The sequence below is a fragment of the Lampetra fluviatilis genome, chromosome 66 (genome assembly GCF_964198595.1).
Source record: "Lampetra fluviatilis chromosome 66, kcLamFluv1.1, whole genome shotgun sequence".
Lineage (NCBI taxonomy): Eukaryota > Metazoa > Chordata > Hyperoartia > Petromyzontiformes > Petromyzontidae > Lampetra > Lampetra fluviatilis.
Genome location: NC_136340.1, coordinates 2,893,669 through 2,909,085, shown reverse-complemented (window position 1 = coordinate 2,909,085; position 15,417 = coordinate 2,893,669). Strand labels below are relative to the sequence as shown.

Genomic DNA, 15,417 nt, shown 5'->3' with positions numbered 1-15,417 from the left:
CTGCTACAGCTGCTACTACTACTACAACTGTTACTACAACTGCTGCTGCTACTGCTGCTGCTACTACTGCTGCTACTGCTACTACTGCTGCTACTACTGCTGCTACTGCTGCTAATGTTGCAACTGCTGCTGCTACAACTGCTGCTACTACTACTGCTGCTACTACTTCTAATACTGCTGCTACTGCTACTACTACTGCTGTTACTACTACAACTGCTACTACTGCTGCTACTACTATAACTGCTGCTACTATTGCTACAACTGCTGCTACTGCTGCTACTACTACAACTGATACTACTACTACAACTGCTACTACTGCTGATACTGCTGCTACTACGCCTCCCCTCTAAATACAATTAACGCTCATAACCGCTGTGCGCGCGGTCCTAGATTTGGCGGTGAACGGGTTACAGTCACACCACCACCCAGTCACACACCCAAACCCACACACCCAAACCCACCCACACCACCACCCACACACACACACCACAACCCACCCACACCCATTCCACCCACCCAGACACCAATACCCACCCACACCACCACCCACACACACACACACCCAACTCACCCACCCATACCCAAAACACCGACCCATACACAACCCACCCATCCACCCATACCCAATCAACCCCTACCACCAATAACCACCCATCAACCCCATACCCAACCCACACACACACACCCACCCATACCCACACACCCATACCCACACACCCATACCCACACACCCACTCACCCCCACCCAACCCCCCACCCCCTCGCGTGCCTTCCTAGACGCCGCTACTCGCTACTAACAGCACTTGTCCCCGACAGCCTGTCGAGGCTTTACGGGGGATCTTTGTCTTTGTGTTCATGGCAGCAGCCGTCGCAGTAATAACGCCGCCGCCGCTGCCGCTACCGCTACACTAACGCCGGGGATGCCGTGACGACGTTCGGCAAGATGAGGTGGACGCCAATGGGCTCGACCCGCTCACTCGCTCGTTCACTCACCCTCCAACCCGCTCGCTCACTCACTCATTCAGCCGATCGTTCACTCACTCATTCACCCGCTCACTCACTCACTCATTCACCCGCTCACTCACTCACTCGCCCGCTAACCTGCTCGTTCACTCACTTGCTCACCCGCTCACTCGCTCACCCGCTCACCCGCTCACTCACTCGCCCCCTCGCCCGCACGCCCGCTCGCCCGCTCACCCGCTCACTCACTCGCCCCCTCGCCCGCACGCCCACACGCTCACTCACCCGCTCGCCCACACGCCCGCACGCCCGCTCATTCACCCGCTCACCCCCTCGGCCGCACGCCCGCACGCATGCACGCCGGCCCGCCCGGCACCCCACATCCGGATGGAGTCGGCCGTGGCCGAAGCGAGCGACAGAAAGAGACAGAGAGACAGATACACAGAGAGAGAGAGACAGATACACACAGAGAGAGAGAGAGAGACAGATACACACAGAGAGAGAGAGAGAGACAGAGGAACAATAAACTAAACGCCCGACGTTGAGCCGACGTTCAAAAAGCAGAACGGGTGGACGACCGGCAGGCCGAAGACCGACAAGCGACGAGGGCGGAAGACCCGGACCACCCGGGCAACCCGGGGTAACGTCGTGAGTCGTGGAGCGGGGATCTGTCCCGTCGACGACGGGAGACCCGGGCAACCCGGGGTACGTCGTCGGCGGTGGAGCGGGGATCGGTTCCGTGGAAGACGGATCAGCCGGAGGGAGCGGACGGCCGTGCAGGTGGTTCATGTCGGCCCTCCGCCATCGTCATCATCACCACCATCATCATCATCACCACCACCACCATCATCATCATCACCACCACCATCACCACCATCACCACCACCATCATCATCATCACCACCACCATCACCATTATCATCACCATTATCATCACCATTATCATCACCATCATCATCATCACCACCATCACCACCATCACCACCACAACCAACTCCTCCTCCTCCTCCACCTCCTTAATCCACGTGTCTCCTCCTCCTCCTCTTCTTCTGATTCTCTGTCTCATCATCATCATCATCGCCGCCGCCGCCATCATCACCATCTCCATCATCACCACCACCACCACCACCATCATCATCATCACCATCTCCATCATCACCACCACCATCATCATCATCACCATCTCCATCATCATCGCCGCCGCCGCCATCATCACCATCTCCATCATCACCACCACCACCACCACCACCATCATCATCACCATCTCCATCATCACCACCACCACCACCATCATCACCATCTCCATCATCACCACCACCACCACCATCATCACCATCTCCATCATCACCACCACCACCACCATCATCACCATCTCCATCATCACCACCACCACCACCATCATCACCATCTCCACCATCATCACCACCACCACCACCACCACCAACTCCTCCACCTCCTCCACCTCCTTAATCCACGTGTCTCCTCCTCCTCCTCTTCTTCTGACTCTCTGTCTCATCATCATCATCGCCGCCGTCTCCGCCGTGATGGCCGCGGCCGCCGCGGGATCTCAGTGATTGTTCTTGGCGGCTTCCTTGGCGGCGAGGATGAGCGGGGTGAGGCTGGCGAGGGGCTTAGCCAACTTCAGGAAAGGGTGCTACACACAGACACAACAACCACATCTACAGTGAGACTACACACAGACACAACAACCACCACGTCTACAGTGAGACTACACACGGACACGACCACCACATCTACAGTGAGACTACACACGGACACGACCACCACGTCTACAGTGAGACTACACACGGACATGACCACCACGTCTACAGTGAGACTACACACGGACACGACCACCACGTCTACAGTGAGACTACACACGGACACAACCCCCACGTCTACAGTGAGACTACACACGGACACGACCACCACGTCTAGTGTGAGTCTACACACAGACACGACCACCACGTCTACAGTGAGACTACACACGGACACGACCACCACGTCTAGAGTGAGACTACACACGGACACGACCACCACGTCTACAGTGAGACTACACACGGACACGACCACCACGTCTAGTGTGAGACTACACACGGACACGACCACCACGTCTAGTGTGAGTCTACACACAGACACGACCACCACGTCTACAGTGAGACTACACACGGACACGACCACCACGTCTACAGTGAGACTACACACGGACACGACCACCACGTCTACAGTGAGACTACACACGGACACGACCACCACGTCTACAGTGAGACTACACACGGACACGACCACCACGTCTAGTGTGAGACTACACACGGACACGACCACCACGTCTACAGTGAGACTACACACGGACACGACCACCACGTCTACAGTGAGACTACACACGGACACGACCACCACGTCTACAGTGAGACTACACACGGACACGACCACCACGTCTACAGTGAGACTACACACGGACACGACCACCACATCTAGTGTGAGACTACACACGGACACGACCACCACGTCTACAGTGAGACTACACACGGACACGACCACCACGTCTACAGTGAGACTACACACGGACACGACCACCAAGTCTACAGTGAGACTACTCACGGACACGACCACCATGTCTACAGTGAGACTACACACGGACACGACCACCAAGTCTACAGTGAGACTACACACGGACACGACCACCACGTCTACAGTGAGACTACACACGGACACGACCACCACGTCTACTGTGAGACTACACACAGACAGTACCACCACGTCTACAGTGAGACTACACACGGACACAACCACCACGTCTACAGTGAGACTACACACGGACACGACCACCACGTCTACAGTGAGACTACACACGGACACGACCACCACGTCTAGTGTGAGACTACACACGGACACGACCACCACGTCTACCGTGAGACTACACACGGACACGACCACCACGTCTACAGTGAGACTACACACGGACACGACCACCACGTCTACCGTGAGACTACACACGGACACGACCACCATGTCTAGAGTGAGACTACACACGGACACAACCACCACGTCTACAGTGAGACTACACACAGACACGACCACCACGTCTACAGTGAGACTACACACGAACACGACCACCACGTCTACAGTGAGACTACACACGGACACGACCACCACGTCTACAGTGAGACTACACACAGACACGACCACCACGTCTACAGTGAGACTACACACGGACACGACCACCACGTCTACAGTGAGACTACACACGGACACGACCACCACATCTACCGTGAGACTATACACGGACACGACCACCACGTCTACCGTGAGACTACACACGGACACGACCACCACATCTACCGTGAGACTATACACGGACACGACCACCACATCTACCGTGAGACTACACACGGACACGACCACCACGTCTACCGTGAGACTACACACGGACACGACCACCACGTCTACAGTGAGACTACACACGGACACGACCACCACGTCTACCGTGAGACTACACACGGACACGACCACCATGTCTAGAGTGAGACTACACACGGACACGACCACCACGTCTACAGTGAGACTACACACAGACACGACCACCACGTCTACAGTGAGACTACACACGGACACGACCACCACGTCTACAGTGAGACTACACACGGACACGACCACCACGTCTACAGTGAGACTACACACAGACACGACCACCACGTCTAGTGTGAGACTACACACGGACACGACCACCACGTCTACAGTGAGACTACACACGGACACGACCACCACATCTACCGTGAGACTACACACGGACACGACCACCACGTCTACAGTGAGACTACACACGGACACGACCACCACGTCTAAAGTGAGACTACACACGGACACGACCACCACATCTACCGTGAGACTATACACGGACACGACCACCACGTCTACCGTGAGACTACACACGGACACGACCACCACATCTACCGTGAGACTATACACGGACACGACCACCACATCTACCGTGAGACTATACACGGACACGACCACCACATCTACCGTGAGACTATACACGGACACAACCACCACGTCTACCGTGAGACTACACACGGACACGACCACCACGTCTAGTGTGAGACTACACACGGACACGACCACCACGTCTACAGTGAGACTACACACGGACACGACCACCACGTCTACCGTGAGACTACACACGGACACGACCACCACGTCTACAGTGAGACTACACACGGACACGACCACCACATCTAGTGTGAGACTACACACGGACACGACCACCACGTCTAGTGTGAGACTACACACGGACACGACCACCACGTCTACAGTGAGACTACACACGGACACGACCACCACGTCTACAGTGAGACTACACACGGACACGACCACCACGTCTACAGTGAGACTACACACGGACACGACCACCACGTCTACAGTGAGACTACACACGGACACGACCACCACGTCTAGAGTGAGACTACACACGGACACAACCACCACGTCTACAGTGAGACTACACACAGACACAACAACCACCGCGTCTACAGTGAGACTACACACGGACACGACCACCACGTCTACAGTGAGACTACACACGGACACGACCACCACGTCTAGAGTGAGACTACACACGGACACGACCACCACGTCTACAGTGAGACTACACACGGACACGACCACCACGTCTAGAGTGAGACTACACACGGACACGACCACCACGTCTACAGTGAGACTACACACGGACACGACCACCACGTCTACAGTGAGACTACACACGGACACGACCACCACGTCTACAGTGAGACTACACACGGACACGACCACCACGTCAAGTGTGAGACTACACACGGACACGACCACCACGTCTACAGTGAGACTACACACGGACACGACCACCACGTCTACCGTGAGACTACACACGGACACGACCACCACGTCTACCGTGAGACTACACACGGACACGACCACCACATCTAGTGTGAGACTACACACGGACACGACCACCACGTCTACCGTGAGACTACACACGGACACGACCACCACGTCTACAGTGAGACTACACACGGACACGACCACCACGTCTAGAGTGAGACTACACACGGACACAACCACCACGTCTACAGTGAGACTACACACAGACACAACAACCACTGCGTCTACAGTGAGACTACACACAGACACGACCACCACGTCTACCGTGAGACTACACACAGACACGACCACCACGTCTACAGTGAGACTACACACGGACACGACCACCATGTCTAGTGTGAGACTACACACGGACACGACCACCACGTCTACAGTGAGACTACACACGGACACGACCACCACGTCTATGTGTGGTGAGTCTGTGGGTCTCTGTGTGATGAGTCTGTGGGTCTCTGTGTGAGGAGTCTGTGAGTCTGTGGGTCTCTGTGTGATGAGTCTGTGGGTCTCTGTGTAATGAGTATGTGGGTCTCTGTGTGATGAGTCTGTGGGTCTCTGTGTGATGAGTCTGTGGGTCTCTGTGTGATGAGTCTGTGGGTCTCTGTGTGAGGAGTCTGTGAGTCTGTGGGTCTCTGTGTGATGAGTCTGTGGGTCTCTGTGTGATGAGTATGTGGGTCTCTGTGTGATGAGTCTGTGGGTCTCTGTGTGATGAGTCTGTGGGTCTCTGTGTGATGAGTCTGTGGGTCTCTGTGTGATGAGTCTGTGGGTCTCTGTGTGGTGAGTCTGTGGGTCTGTGTGATGAGTCTGTGGGTCTCTATGGTGAGTCTGTGGCTCTCTATGATGAGTCTATGGGTCTCTGTGTGATGAGTCTGTGGGTCTCTGTGTGATGAGTCTGTGGGTCTCTGTGTGATGAGTCTGTGGGTCTCTGTGTGATGAGTCTGTGGGTCTCTGTGTGATGAGTCTGTGGGTCTCTGTGTGATGAGTATGTGGGTCTCTGTGTGATGAGTCTGTGGGTCTCTGTGTGATGAGTCTGTGGGTCTCTGTGTGATGAGTCTGTGGGTCTCTGTGTGATGAGTCTGTGGGTCTCTGTGTGATGAGTCTGTGGGTCTCTGTGTGGTGAGTCTGTGGGTCTGTGTGATGAGTCTGTGGGTCTCTATGGTGAGTCTGTGGCTCTCTATGATGAGTCTATGGGTCTCTGTGTGATGAGTCTGTGGGTCTCTGTGTGATGAGTCTGTGGGTCTCTGTGTGATGAGTCTGTGGGTCTCTGTGTGATGAGTCTGTGGGTCTCTGTGTGATGAGTCTGTGGGTCTCTGTGTGGTGAGTCTATGGGTCTCTGTGTGATGAGTCTGTGGGTCTCTGTGTGATGAGTCTGTGGGTCTCTGTGTGATGAGTCTGTGGGTCTCTGTGTGATGAGTCTGTGGGTCTCTGTGTGGTGAGTCTGTGGGTCTGTGTGATGAGTCTGTGGGTCTCTATGGTGAGTCTGTGGCTCTCTATGATGAGTCTATGGGTCTCTGTGTGATGAGTCTGTGGGTCTCTGTGTGATGAGTCTGTGGGTCTCTGTGTGATGAGTCTGTGGGTCTCTGTGTGATGAGTCTGTGGGTCTCTGTGTGAGGAGTCTGTGGGTCTCTGTGTGATGAGTCTGTGGGTCTCTGTGTGATGAGTCTGTGGGTCTCTGTGTGAGGAGTCTGTGAGTCTGTGGGTCTCTGTGTGATGAGTCTGTGGGTCTCTGTGTGATGAGTATGTGGGTCTCTGTGTGATGAGTCTGTGGGTCTCTGTGTGATGAGTCTGTGGGTCTCTGTGTGATGAGTCTGTGGGTCTCTGTGTGATGAGTCTGTGGGTCTCTGTGTGGTGAGTCTGTGGGTCTGTGTGATGAGTCTGTGGGTCTCTATGGTGAGTCTGTGGCTCTCTATGATGAGTCTATGGGTCTCTGTGTGATGAGTCTGTGGGTCTCTGTGTGATGAGTCTGTGGGTCTCTGTGTGATGAGTCTGTGGGTCTCTGTGTGATGAGTCTGTGGGTCTCTGTGTGATGAGTCTGTGGGTCTCTGTGTGATGAGTATGTGGGTCTCTGTGTGATGAGTCTGTGGGTCTCTGTGTGATGAGTCTGTGGGTCTCTGTGTGATGAGTCTGTGGGTCTCTGTGTGATGAGTCTGTGGGTCTCTGTGTGGTGAGTCTGTGGGTCTGTGTGATGAGTCTGTGGGTCTCTATGGTGAGTCTGTGGCTCTCTATGATGAGTCTATGGGTCTCTGTGTGATGAGTCTGTGGGTCTCTGTGTGATGAGTCTGTGGGTCTCTGTGTGATGAGTCTGTGGGTCTCTGTGTGATGAGTCTGTGGGTCTCTGTGTGATGAGTCTGTGGGTCTCTGTGTGGTGAGTCTATGGGTCTCTGTGTGATGAGTCTGTGGGTCTCTGTGTGATGAGTCTGTGGGTCTCTGTGTGATGAGTCTGTGGGTCTCTGTGTGATGAGTCTGTGGGTCTCTGTGTGGTGAGTCTGTGGGTCTGTGTGATGAGTCTGTGGGTCTCTATGGTGAGTCTGTGGCTCTCTATGATGAGTCTATGGGTCTCTGTGTGATGAGTCTGTGGGTCTCTGTGTGATGAGTCTGTGGGTCTCTGTGTGATGAGTCTGTGGGTCTCTGTGTGATGAGTCTGTGGGTCTCTGTGTGATGAGTCTGTGGGTCTCTGTGTGGTGAGTCTATGGGTCTCTGTGTGATGAGTCTGTGGGTCTCTGTGTGATGAGTCTGTGGGTCTCTGTGTGATGAGTCTGTGGGTCTCTGTGTGGTGAGTCTGTGGGTCTCTATGGTGAGTCTGTGGGTCTCTGTGTGATGAGTCTGTGGGTCTCTATGATGAGTCTATGGGTCTCTATGATGAGTTTGTGGGTCTATATGATGAGTCTATGGCTCTCTGTGTGGTGAGTCTGTGGGTCTCTGTGATGAGTCTATGGGTCTCTGTTTGATGAGTCTGTGGGTCTCTGTGTGGTGAGTCTGTGGGTCTCTATGGTGAGTCTATGGCTCTCTGTGTGATGAGTCTGTGGGTCTCTATGGTGAGTCTGTGGCTCTCTATGATGAGGCTATGGGTCTCTGTGTGATGAGTCTGTGGGTCTCTGTGTGATGAGTCTGTGGGTCTCTGTGTGATGAGTCTGTGGGTCTCTGTGTGATGAGTCTGTGGGTCTCTATGATGAGTCTATTTCTCTCTGTGTGATGAGTCTGTGGGTCTCTGTGTGGTGAGTCTATGGGTCTCTGTGTGATGAGTCTGTGGGTCTCTGTGTGATGAGTCTGTGGGTCTCTGTGTGATGAGTCTGTGGGTCTCTATGATGAGTCTATGGCTCTCTGTGTGATGAGTCTGTGGGTCTCTGTGTGGTGAGTCTATGGGTCTCTGTGTGATGAGTCTGTGGGTCTCTGTGTGGTGAGTCTGTGGGTCTCTGCGTGATGAGTCTGTGGGTCTCTGTGTGGTGAGTCTGTGGGTCTCTATGGTGAGTCTATGGCTCTATGTGTGATGAGTCTGTGGGTCTCTGTGTGATGAGTCTGTGGGTCTCTGTGTGATGAGTCTGTGGGTCTCTGTGTGATGAGTCTGTGGGTCTCTATGGTGAGTCTGTGGCTCTCTATGATGAGTCTATGGGTCTCTGTGTGATGAGTCTGTGGGTCTCTGTGTGATGAGTCTGTGGGTCTCTGTGTGATGAGTCTGTGGGTCTCTGTGTGATGAGTCTGTGGGTCTCTGTGTGATGAGTCTGTGGGTCTCTGTGTGATGAGTCTGTGGGTCTCTATGTAATGAGTCTATGGGTCTCTGTGTGATGAGTCTGTGGGTCTCTGTGTGGTGGGTCTCTGTGTGATGAGTCTGTGGGTCTCTGTGTGATGAGTCTGTGGGTCTCTGTGTGATGAGTCTGTGGGTCTCTGTGTGATGAGTCTATGGGTCTCTGTGTGATGAGTCTGTGGGTCTCTGTGTGATGAGTCTGTGGGTCTCTATGTGATGAGTCTTTGGGTCTCTGTGTGGTGAGTCTGTGGGTCTCTGTGTGGTGAGTCTGTGGGTCTCTGTGTGATGAGTCTGTGGATCTCTGTGTGATGAGTCTGTGGGTCTCTGTGTGATGAGTCTATGGGTCTCTGTGTGATGAGTCTGTGGGTCTCTGTGTGATGAGTCTGTGGGTCTCTATGTGATGAGTCTTTGGGTCTCTGTGTGGTGAGTCTGTGGGTCTCTGTGTGGTGAGTCTGTGGGTCTCTGTGTGGTGAGTCTGTGGGTCTCTATGATGAGTCTGTGGGTCTCTGTGTGATGAGTCTGTGGGTCTCTATGATGAGTCTATGGGTCTCTATGATGAGTCTATGGGTCTCTATGATGAGTATATGGGTCTCTGTGTGACGAGTCTATGGGTCTCTATGATGAGTCTGTGGGTCTCTGTGTGATGAGTCTATGGGTCTCTATGATGAGTCTGTGGGTCTCTGTGTGATGAGTCTATGGGTCTCTATGATGAGTCTATGGGTCTCTGTGTGATGAGTCAATGGGTCTCTATGATGAGTCTGTGGGTCTCTGTGTGATGAGTCTATGGGTCTCTATGATGAGTCTGTGGGTCTCTGTGTGATGAGTCTATGGGTCTATATGATGAGTCTGTGGGTCTCTGTGTGATGAGTCTGTGGGTCTCTATGAAGAGTCTGTGGGTCTCTGTGTGATGAGTCTGTGGGTCTCTATGATGAGTCTGTGGGTCTCTGTGTGATGAGTCTGTGGGTCTCTATGATGAGTCTGTGGGTCTCTGTGTGATGAGTCTGTGGGTCTCTATGATGAGTCTGTGGGTCTCTGTGTGATGAGTCTATGGGTCTCTATGATGAGTCTGTGGGTCTCTGTGTGATGAGTCTGTGGGTCTCTATGATGAGTCTGTGGGTCTCTGTGTGATGAGTCTGTGGGTCTCTATGATGAGTCTGTGGGTCTCTGTGTGGTGAGTCTGTGGGTCTCTATGATGAGTCTGTGGGTCTCTGTGTGATGAGTCTGTGGGTCTCTATGATGAGTCTGTGGGTCTCTGTGTGATGAGTCTGTGGCTCTCTGTGTGATGAGTCTATGGGTCTCTGTGTGATGAGTCTGTGGCTCTCTGTGTGATGAGTCTGTGGGTCTCTGTGTGATGAGTCTGTGGGTCTCTGTGTGACGAGTCTGTGGGTCTCTGTGTGATGAGTTTGTGGGTCTCTGTGTGATGAGTCTATGGGTCTCTGCGTGATGAGTGTATGGGTCTCTATGATGAGTCTATGGGTCTCTGCGTGATGAGTCTATGGGTCTCTGTGTGATGAGTCTATGGGTATCTGTGTGATGAGTCTGTGGGTCTCGATGATAAGTCTATGGGTCTCTGCGTGATGAGTGTATGGGTCTCTATGATGAGTCTATGGGTCTCTGTGTGATGAGTCTATGGGTCTCTATGATGAGTCTGTGGGTCTCTGTGTGATGAGTCTATGGGTCTCTAAGATGAGTCTGTGGGTCTCTGTGTGATGAGTCTATGGGTCTCTATGATGAGTCTATGGGTCTCTGTGTGATGAGTCTATGGGTCTCTATGATGAGTCTGTGGGTCTCTGTGTGATGAGTCTATGGGTCTCTATGATGAGTCTGTGGGTCTCTGTGTGATGAGTCTGTGGGTCTCTATGATGAGTCTGTGGGTCTCTGTGTGATGAGTCTGTGGGTCTCTATGATGAGTCTGTGGGTCTCTGTGTGATGAGTCTGTGGGTCTCTATGATGAGTCTGTGGGTCTCTGTGTGATGAGTCTATGGGTCTCTATGATGAGTCTGTGGGTCTCTGTGTGATGAGTCTGTGGGTCTCTATGATGAGTCTGTGGGTGTCTGTGTGATGAGTCTGTGGGTCTCTATGATGAGTCTGTGGGTCTCTGTGTGATGAGTCTGTGGGTCTCTATGATGAGTCTGTGGGTCTCTGTGTGGTGAGTCTGTGGGTCTCTGTGTGATGAGTCTGTGGGTCTCTGTGTGATGAGTCTGTGGGTCTCTATGATGAGTCTGTGGGTCACTGTGTGATGAGTCTATGGGTCTCTATGATGAGTCTGTGGGTCTCTGTGTGATGAGTCTGTGGGTCTCTATGATGAGTCTGTGGGTCTCTGTGTGATGAGTCTGTGGGTCTCTATGATGAGTCTGTGGGTCTCTGTGTGATGAGTCTGTGGGTCTCTATGATGAGTCTGTGGGTCTCTGTGTGGTGAGTCTATGGGTCTCTATGATGAGTCTGTGGGTCTCTGTGTGATGAGTCTGTGGGTCTCTATGATGAGTCTGTGGGTCTCTGTGTGATGAGTCTATGGGTCTCTATGATGAGTCTGTGGGTCTCTGTGTGATGAGTCTGTGGGTCTCTATGATGAGTCTGTGGGTCTCTGTGTGATGAGTCTGTGGGTCTCTATGATGAGTCTGTGGGTCTCTGTGTGATGAGTCTATGGGTCTCTATGATGAGTCTGTGGGTCTCTGTGTGATGAGTCTATGGGTCTCTATGATGAGTCTGTGGGTCTCTGTGTGGTGAGTCTGTGGGTCTCTGTGTGATGAGTCTGTGGGTCTCTGTGTGATGAGTCTGTGGGTCTCTATGATGAGTCTGTGGGTCTCTGTGTGGTGAGTCTGTGGGTCTCTGTGTGATGAGTCTGTGGGTCTCTGTGTGATGAGTCTGTGGGTCTCTATGATGAGTCTGTGGGTCTCTGTGTGATGAGTCTATGGGTCTCTAAGATGAGTCTGTGGGTCTCTGTGTGATGAGTCTGTGGGTCTCTATGATGAGTCTGTGGGTCTCTGTGTGATGAGTCTATGGGTCTCTAAGATGAGTCTGTGGGTCTCTGTGTGATGAGTCTATGGGTCTCTAAGATGAGTCTGTGGGTCTCTGTGTGATGAGTCTGTGGGTCTCTATGATGAGTCTGTGGGTCTCTGTGTGATGAGTCTGTGGGTCTCTATGATGAGTCTGTGGGTCTCTGTGTGATGAGTCTGTGGGTCTCTATGATGAGTCTGTGGGTCTCTGTGTGATGAGTCAGTGGGTCTCTATGATGAGTCTGTGGGTCTCTGTGTGGTGAGTCTCACCTGGAGTAGCTCCTTAGCCGAGCCTCTCTTCTCGACGTCCATCTCGAGGCAGCGGTTGAGAAAGTCTCGGAAGACGCCGGACAGCTTCTCGGGATTCTGAAGCTCTGGCGTGCCGTTGGTTGCGATCAGATAGAGCGCCTGGGGGGGGGGGGGGGGCGTGGGGGGGGGGCGTGGGGGGGGGGCACGGGGGAATCACGGGGGAAGAGCACGCGCACACACTCGCCCGCCCGCTCAGTCACACGCACAACAACAACAACAACAACCACGACGCTTGTGCCAGGCCAAGTGCACCCTGAGGCCACGTGAAGTGTCGAACGCCCGCTGGCAGGAGGTCACGGGGCAGACCCAGCAGGTGCCACGGGTCGACTGACTGAGATGACCGAGATGACTGGCTGATGCACCACCTGTGCCCCCTACTGTGCCAACTTGCTGTGCTTTAGCCACCCGGCGCTCCGCTCGTTGTTGTGAGCGTCGCTCCTCCGCCCTCCGTTGTTGTTGGAGGGCGACTGCCTCCAACTGCCCAGTAGCGTCCTTCACGAGCCTCCTCCACTGAGGCCGATCTTGACACCGCTGGTACCAGTCATCGGCAAGTCCACTCAGCTCCACGTCCTCTTGTACCACATCACTCCATCTCTTCTCTAGCCCGTGCCGCGCCCGTTTAGCCCCCTCGATCCGGCCGAACAAAAGCTGTTTAGGCATGCGGTGGCTGGGCATGCGGGCTACATGATCCAGCCAACGCAGCCTTGCCTGCCGGAGGAGCTCACCGATGGGACTTTGTCCAGATCTTTCAAGGATTTGTGAACTCCTCACACAATCCAGCCTGGTTAAACTCAGGATGGATCGTAGGCAGGCCAGCTTAAATGTTTCTAACCGGCGAAGATGTTCTATTAGGGGGGTCCACGTTTTGCAAGCGTAGAGAAGGGAGGGAATGACTGTGCCCGAGAAGACTTGAAGCTTCGCGCGGAGCGACAGACCAGGTAGCTTCCACACTGAGTTACGCAGCCGATGAAAAGATATTGCCGCTCGACTGATTCGGAGTGAGACCTCTGCTGTTAAACCGGAGCCGGTCATGAGCACATTGCCCAGGTATGGGAAACTCTCCACTCTCTCCACTACTGCCCCATCACCAATTGGGAGTTGTGGGGGTGGAGTGTCCGATGGTACAAAATACCCATGCAGGTGCTTAGTTTTGGTGGAGCTGATGGTAAGGCCCCACCTCTTAGTGGCACGCTCCAGTCTCAGCAGCAGCGTCTCCAACTCCTCCTCTGAGTGAGCAGCAATATGGCATCTCTGCTGAAACCACACTGGGGCTCCGCAAGCCTCTCCTCAGCGTGCCTTGCAAGGCGATGTAGAATAATCCTTATTTTGTTCAGAAGAAGAGCCACTCCCTGTTGTTTGGCAGTCTCCTGCCCCGAGTAGAGGACTGACCACCCCTCATGGTGGCAGGAGCCAGAACCGGTCCACCGGACCTCCTGAATAGCACAGAGATCCAGGCGGAACCGGTCCAGCTCCCGACAGAGGAGTGGCAGCCTCTCCTTCGCAGTGAGCATTTGAACATTCAATGTGGCCATACGAAGCGGCTTTTTGCTGTTTGTGGAGGAGCCCCGGGAGTAAAGATTCAGTCTCCTGGCTCCGCCAAATGGGTTTCGGCCAGGAGACGTCATGGATGCCTGTCCCCCCGGTGCCTCCGGCACAAGCTTTTATTTCTTGGTTTAGTGGCAATTAATTGAAAGTGGAGGGGTTACCAGCACCTCGCACCCATCTAGAGCCCCCTTTGGCTGCAGTGGTGGCTACAAATGCCATGAGGGGAATGGCCAATCTGAATGAACCCTACCCCCATGGCACCGCTCACCACAGCGTTACCGTCCGGCAACACTCTGACCACAAGCATTGTGGTTCATGCGGACATGAGTCCTTGTAAAAGGTTTCAGTTTGGTGTTTAAACATCTTAACACCTGTTTTGTTGCCAGAAAAAAGGGGAAAACCCTATTATCATGTTTTGGTACTGGCAAAGGAGATCCCAAGGGGGTTGTTTAGCCACACACACACATTCACACACTCACACATACTCACCCACACATCCAACCACTTACTCACCCACCCCACCCACTCATCCACCCACCCAACCACTCACCCACTCACCCAACCACTCACCCACCTATCCACTCACCCAACCACCCAATCACTCACTCAACCATCCACTCACTCACTCACCCATCCACTCACCCACCCACTCACCCACCCACCCACCCACCCACTCACTCACTCACTCACCCACCAACCCACCCACCCACCCACCCACTCACCCACCCACCCACCCACCCACCCACTCACTCACTCACCCACCCACCCACACACCCACCCACCCACCCACTCACTCACTCACTCACCCACCCACCCACCCACCCACTCACCCACCCACCCCACTCACCCTGAGCGGGTTCTCGTTGAGGTACGGAGGCTCTCCCTCCACCATCTCGATGGCCATGATGCCCAGGCTCCAGACGTCCACCTTGGGCCCGTAGGCCTTGC

The 15,417-nt window shown here is 53.9% G+C and overlaps 1 protein-coding gene across 5 annotated transcripts in view; it reads right to left on the bottom strand.

Annotated features, from left to right (window-relative positions):
* Window positions 1-766: 766 nt before the first annotated feature.
* Window positions 767-15,417, bottom strand: part of LOC144952207 (serine/threonine-protein kinase PAK 3-like) — a 97,411-nt gene continuing 82,760 nt past the window's right edge. For all 5 annotated transcript variants that reach the window (XM_078882614.1, XM_078882617.1, XM_078882616.1 and 2 more), the window contains 3 exons: window positions 15,317-15,417; window positions 12,886-13,023; window positions 767-2,614 (listed from right to left, as the gene is read on the bottom strand). The exon at window positions 15,317-15,417 is cut by the window's right edge and continues 96 nt beyond it. In XM_078882614.1, the coding sequence (XP_078738740.1) occupies window positions 2,528-2,614; window positions 12,886-13,023; window positions 15,317-15,417 (326 nt within the window). In that variant the 3' untranslated portion in view covers window positions 767-2,527. The remainder of the gene's footprint in view (window positions 2,615-12,885; window positions 13,024-15,316) is intronic.